At 41.3% G+C, this 7,057-nt stretch overlaps 1 protein-coding gene across 2 annotated transcripts; it reads right to left on the minus strand.

Annotated features, from left to right (window-relative positions):
• Positions 1 to 368: 368 nt before the first annotated feature.
• Positions 369 to 6,102, minus strand: LOC123395552 (phosphoglycolate phosphatase 2-like). Of its 2 annotated transcripts, XM_045090565.1 has the most exons (12): positions 5,928 to 6,102; positions 5,773 to 5,840; positions 4,669 to 4,761; positions 4,517 to 4,588; positions 4,069 to 4,140; positions 3,125 to 3,184; positions 2,978 to 3,030; positions 2,467 to 2,564; positions 2,284 to 2,383; positions 1,137 to 1,240; positions 867 to 934; positions 684 to 776 (listed from the first exon to the last, which is right to left on the minus strand). In XM_045090565.1, the coding sequence occupies exons 1-11, from the start codon at positions 6,004 to 6,006 to the stop codon at positions 912 to 914; spliced, it is 822 nt and encodes a 273-aa protein (XP_044946500.1). In that variant the 5' UTR covers positions 6,007 to 6,102; the 3' UTR covers positions 684 to 776; positions 867 to 911. The 2 variants fall into 2 exon arrangements, with proteins under 2 accessions (XP_044946499.1, XP_044946500.1); XM_045090564.1 differs by lacking the exon at positions 867 to 934 and having other exon boundaries at positions 369 to 776.
• Between the last annotated feature and the right edge of the window lie 955 nt (positions 6,103 to 7,057).

The raw sequence follows: 7,057 nt of genomic DNA on the forward strand, positions 1-7,057 counted from the left end.
CCACCATAACCCCAACCGACTGAAAAAGTGGCGCTGTGGTGGCAGACCTTACCTCATGCGGCATCGATCGATATGTCAAGAAAGGCAATGGAAGTTTAAAGGAAGTGGTTGCCACCGGGGCGAAGTGGGTTCAGGCATTTACGCAATCACATTCTAGTATTCAGTTTATTCAACAATTACATGCATAGAACGTATGTTACATGACACAAAAATGATAACATTAGAAAATAGTATGAATACAAATCCAATGGTATTACATTTGGGCCACATAACCCAAGTATAATTAGTCTCATTATCGGCCAATCTTAGAGATGAAATGATTGGTGCCACACTTGAATAAACTTATGAAACAAAACTGGTCAGTTCCATGCATTTCAAGACTGACATGTGATTCCATTGCCCCATATGAAGTTTTAACAATGCCATGATAAATATATGCTGCTGGGAAATTGATTTGTAAATGGCAGTGCTTTAGATTGACTTGAAGTAGTCTACAAATACAGGCCAGGGTAGCTAACAAGCAGCTACCCAAAGAATAGATTATAACCCAACATAATCAAATACGCAGTTCGGGTAAAATTTGGTTAGGTGACATACAAAGTGTCCCGGAGATTATTGCTGGTGCTGTATTCGGAACTCGAGCTGCATCTGTGGTGCCAATTACCAAGTCCAAGGTTATTGCTGCAGCAACTTGACGAGATCGTACACGGAGTTTGTGTAAAGATCTGGATGGATGGTATTTGAGGCATCCTGAAGTTCTGGTAAGGTAGTCACACCTGCAAATGCAACGCAGGCCCAAGGCATTTGAGCACTTTCAGTAAACACAAGTATGGGATTGTTCAACACATCTATATCTATATCCATACCATTATAAAAAGAGCCAAAGGGGTAGATCCAACTAATCTCAGCCATCAAACCAGGTCAATCCAATGACCTAGAATGCTCCAATGGAGCGCGCTCAATATGCTTAGCGCAATTAAAATCATACCAAATATAGCACTAATCACATAATTAATACACAAAATAATATCCTACCTAATATCTGTGTGCCATTAATATATTGCCTAATATTCATGTGCATTGCACGTACACATTTACTATAGTTTACTATATGAAAAAGAGCAAAAGTTCCTCACCTGACAGAACAAGGAGGGTCTTGCAACCAGTATTCTGACCAAATAGTATGTCTGTGTCTAGTCTGTCACCAACCATGCACATTCTCGAAGTTTCCAAATTGAAGCTGCAACATTACAAACAGCAAGGATTTACAGATAAGTTATAAACATAAAATTCAGATAAATATAAAACAGCATAACTGTTATTCCATCGTCACGCTGATGTATGAGCGTTGCTCACCAACAGAATGTTTAGCAAGATGAGGATGTGCACGAAGGAAAGTTTGTACAGATAATTAGATAATTTTCCGTTTGATATGTGCACATCATGTTCAGTACAAACGTAATAAGGGTGTTACTTTCAAGAAATCTAGAACATTATGAAGCTGGCTATATATGCAACCATGCAAAAAAACTGTCTTCAATCGAAGAGTTCAGAAGCTCCTGCACTGCTAAGAAATGAAGAGTTGTTATTATGTACACCAATCACCCACTCCCTCCCTCTCTCTGGAGAAACAAATCAATTGTGAGCTAAATGAGGATTTTTCAAAACAATCCGTCCAACATATCTTTGGCAACGTTTGGAGCTAATGCAATTCGTTAGTTGTGAATTTTACGTAACTGAGAGATTAACATGAACTCTTATGTAGACTTAGTGTTTCTGGGAAACCAAAGTGCGTTCGTATGGTATCTACGATTTAACAAGCCTTCTGTAGAGATAATATTAAATGTTATTGTTCCAACATAATAAATACTTATAAGTATGTGTTTATGCATTCGATTTTCCACGAAACAAGATCTACATATGAGTTATTGTCAACCTCCCATGCATATAAAATTCTCAATCAAAGAACTGCATGAGCTCCAAAAAAAGGAGCCTCAGAACAGATGCTTGGGCCATTTGTTGTAAGAAACCCTCATTTAGTTTGCATGGATTTATTTCTCTAGATGAATCAGTATTGCCTACTCCCTCTGATCCAAAATAAGTGTCACAGTTTTGAACTGGGGTTAGTTCAAAACTCCGACACTTATTTTGGATCGGACATAGTACTTATTTACAGCGATTGTACATAAGAATAATCCTACAGATGCTTCCATGATATCCCTATTTAGTACAGGTTATATTAACAAGCAAATTATATTTTTCTTAAGTGTGCACTTCGCAGACCTTTTCAATAGGAAGTCCATCAAAAAGCTTGAAGGTTTTCCAACAACAATGGGCTCTTTCTGCACCGAGCAACTTACTGCAGCAACCATAGTTCCAGCTCCTGAAACTCAACGCAATTAGAAAATGGACCAGTACAATAGAAGCTCCTAAAATAAATAAATAAACATTTCTGGGTAGAAAAACCTGGCCATTCTTGGGCGGATGTCATATGTCCAGTAGGATCACGGTTGGTCGCAATGAAAAGGCAGCCTGGATTCTCACGAATACATAAGCTTGCATACCTGCGAGAACACCATTATGTCTGACCCTTGCAGAAAACCACAAAAAGTTCAAAAAGACGAGGCTGTATTATGGAAGAAAGAATGTAGCTATCCAACTTTAAATGTAGTCACAAGGTTACATTTTGCCAACAATAATGGAAAACTGGGGCTGTGAGATGGTATGCATCAAGTTATCAAATAAAAAACATGTTTGGTTAGAGTATGCTATGATTAAACTTCTGGAGAATAATATCTAAAATATGCTCTTAATAAACTTGCAAACAGCTATTTAGAAATTGTAAGAGACAGATCTGAAGTTTGGCAGCAAAGAAGACCTTGCAATCAGCATGAAAAATAACAATTGTACAGCTATACTGATACGATTCTTCTGGTTGCAAGCAACAAATAAGATTAAATAAGATAAGAGGCCTTACTGCATTTTGTAATAGTTGAAGTACTGATCAAGTCCAACAATGACGGCTCCAACCTGAAAGAGAGATTCGTTTATCTTAGCCATGGTGATTTAACATTTCAATGAAAGGTGATTGGAAATTAAATTCGATAAACAGGTTTGGCATTACACTTTTGTCGTGATCAAAGTAGAAGTTCGCCTCCAACATTATGTTTTTCTTGCCATCCTCCTACAGAAAACAACATTGGTTAAAAGGAAGGCAAAACAAAGGTAATATATCTGCTGAAGGTAAACTGATGTTTTCAAGCCTTCAGAAAGTCTCCCTTGCTGATGGATAGAAATAATTCAAAATATTGCAACGAAATTGTCTTGATTGGCTCTATGGTTTGGAATAGTCGTCTTGCTATTGCTTGGAATGTTGTTCCAACTGTATCTGTTGTAAACTCAACTATGTGTGCCTATTTTATTTCAGATATTGCTTGGAATACTCGTCTTGCTATTGCTTGGAATACTCGTCTTGCTATTGCTTGGAATGTTGTTCCAACTGTATCTGTTGTAAACTCAACTATGTGTGCATATTTTATTTCAGATATAGGTGACTCGTCCAAAATGACTGATGCACTCGATATTGAAAGCCATAGAAAATGGCATGCTGCACCCAGAAGTGGCCAATCACATAGCAAATGTCCCCATGCAACGAGGAGCTATGTTCCTACTGACTTTTTCAGAATAAATTTATTGCTGAAAGAAACAGACAATTATGATGCATCAATGTGTGGGGAACATTCACACATAACTAATGGTCCAATTGTATAGATGAACCATTAGAACTATCAATCTTAGCACCCCAATAATATATCTGTGCATCTTTGCTTTAGTAAATAAGTTCAAGAAAACACAAGTGAGAAGCTTCATTAAATTTTTGAATAACTAGCATAACTCAGATGTATCAAGAAAAATAGAACTTCATTTTATTTTATTTTAAAAATCAGAAAAACAGGACATCATGGTGAAACTTGAGAACCCCCAACCACAAACTTGCAAATGGAACAAAATAGATAACAGATGGTCAGAGAACATGTAATTTGGGAGAGACCAAGCATGAATACATACCGGACCACCAAAACATTCAAAGCCAGCTAACTTGAGCTCGTCCAAAATGCCATCCTCACCAACAACATAAACCTTCAAGATGAAGTTCCAGCAGTAATCAGTATTTCAATAGTGAAAAATTAAGGCATGAAATTCGTTAAATACCATTTTGCGGCAAATAATACAATAAGTAGCAGATTAAGTAAAATGAGGAATGCTCAAATATAGGGAGCATTGGTATCAGAACAGAAACATAAAAAAAACATGGAAATAGTGCAAGGAACTAGAAGTGCAACCAGAATACTGGATAGAGTTGAACTAGTAACTGAATTTGGTCAAGCTTCTTAAATCGTCTGCCAAGGGAAATGATGTTCATGCTGATATCTTTCAGTAAAGCTCATAAAACAAGTACCAGTTCTTCATTATAAGATGAGAGAAAATCAACCTATGCAGAAATATTTCACGATACCTTCTTTTCTGGAGAAAATTTATTTAACTTCAAGAACATGGCTGCTGCAAATGATGATGTGAAGATCTCTTCCTAGAAACAAGATAACGAATCAATACAATACAGGAAACAATGATCACAGAAATATGGTTGTACTGAAAAATGAAAAGTACCTCAGTAACTTCAAGGCCAAGTGTTTTGAATTTCTTTGAATACTGCCGTCTCGACTTCCTAGAATTGTTTGTTACAAAAACTAATTTCTTGCCCTGCACCAAGTGAAACCAAATAAAAGCATCACTACTGAATCTTCGCATAACAGTGCATTTATGAACCAACCTAAATACAGCGATGGACTTTGAAAACTGAAATTATTCAAAAGAGCATATCAATGCCCTAACAGTGGAACAGAAGATTATCAGTACTTGTTTGGTTAAGATGGATGCTACAATATTCCTCGCCTAGCAGTCTATCATGTTGGAGGAACAAAGAGAGAAACCAGAACGATGGTAAAGCAATACCATGTTGAATAACCATACTATATATGTATATGAGTAATTCATTTCTATTAGTTACAGACCTAGGAGGTTACTGATATTTGAGACTAACAGGGAAGCTCAACATTAGCTACTATAACAAATTTGGCAGCCTTGTCAGATTAATGATTAAATATGATTGCACGGTACAAACATAAAGAATTTTTTTACGTCTTACGAAGAATCCAAATATTAGCCATTTCATTCCCTAGCCATGACATGGAAATTATCTTAAATCTGACTTGTGTACTACTCAAAAAAAAAAAAATGTGATGCTGCAGAGAGAGCAAATGCAAAGTTTACTTCCTCGTCTTTAGACATTCAATCTAGCTAAGTAAATGCTTTAACAAGTTTTTAGTAAGCATGGCTAGCTCCTGTAAAGTGCAAAAACACAGAGAAAAGGCCCCACCGCAGTTGACCATCTCTCTGGTAATTTCAAAATACCTTCCAGGATCAACTAAATGCAACCAATCCGTAGGGGGGTAATTGACGATAACCCCCTTTGTTGGCTGATCCTTGCTCACAGGCCCCTTTGGTGTGTAAGTGACATGTGGGGTTTAAGCGAGAAGATTGATGTGGTGTGGTCCGCGTGGCTACTAACACTGACTATACCAAACAAGATACACAGCTTCAACCACAGTTTTACCAACTAAGGAGGAGGTGAGAGGGGCCGGGGGCGCAAATCGTTCGCCATTTCGTGATTAGAGCGGTACTCTTGCTACCAGAACGTCCGGTGCGGCATACCAATTTTCGCAGCAACTCCAGCGTCTCGGGGACCCCTTGGATGAGCTCGTCCCCTTTCCAAATCACCCCTGAAGAAACGAAAATAAATAGATAAATCAAAGAAGCAGGGGTAAAACGCCGGGGGGGGGGGGGGGGGGGGGGGATGAACACGAGACCATCGCAATCGAAGAGGAAGGCGTCGACAGAGCCAACGAGGGATCGGGCGGCGTCGGCGGTGAGGAGACCTTCGGCCATGGCTTTTCTTCTCCGCGCCGGCTCCTGCTGCTTTGCTCTCCGGCTATGTGAAAATTATTATTCGCTGCATCTTTGTCGAGAAAACGTGCGGCGAACGTGGCAGTAGGTAAGAGCATCTCCCCTGTCCAAAATGTACTTCGCTCCTTAAAAGATTTGTTTTTTCGGCGCGTGATAGCTCCAACAGAGATTGTAAAATTATACTCGCGTAAAAAAAATTTAGGCACGCGCTGAAAAAACGCTATCTCGTGCATTATATTTGATGCGCCAGCTTACGCTCGCAGCAAACTCTGTGCTGCAAGTGGGGCCGCTGGATTGGGCACCGCACTAGCGCGTGTCTGTTGGAGATGCTCCGGTCCCCACGCTATAAAGTGCTACAGTGACGCGCTAAAAAAATTATTGGGCACGAAAATTTTACGCTGGTGTTGGAGATGCTCTCCGTGGGGAACTCCAGATCTGGAGTGGCGGCTCCATGGATGAGGCACGGAAAGCTAGCAGCCGTGTGGGCGGTGGATCTCGCATCCGAGCCCCGCGAGCGGCGGGATCCAGTGGTCGTTGGCGGCCGGCGGCGGCTTCTACGGTTGTCGATGCGCGCGATCTAGCGCCTCCCCTCCTCCCATGTTCGCCGTGCGGGCTAGCCTGGTCGGACCGCGCTTCCTTGGGTCGCCGGTTCTGTACAGAAGGCGCTGCTGGTGAGGGGGATCTAGTTCGAGCGAAATCCCTGGCCGGCCATGGCCGGCCGCGTCGACGGCGACGCCTGAGGGCGCCGTTCCCCTCCTTGGAGGCGTCGGTATGGACTGATCCCCTCACTTCCCCTTCCCCTAGGTCTCCCGGGCGAAAGCCCTAACTTTGTTGGGCGGCGACGGCGCTCACTGCGTCGTTCCCTTCTTGAAGGCGCCGCTTTGGGAACCTTGGGGCTGGGTGGTGCTTGTGGGTGGTGGGTGGCGACGGTGGTGCGGCCCTATCCTAGCATGGATCTACATCCGTTGCTTGGAGATGGACTCGCATAGGTGGAGGTCGTCGTTTGGCGTCATGGTAGCGTCGATGGCGGATG

Source organism: Hordeum vulgare, chromosome 5H (assembly GCF_904849725.1).
Source record: "Hordeum vulgare subsp. vulgare chromosome 5H, MorexV3_pseudomolecules_assembly, whole genome shotgun sequence".
Lineage (NCBI taxonomy): Eukaryota > Viridiplantae > Streptophyta > Magnoliopsida > Poales > Poaceae > Hordeum > Hordeum vulgare.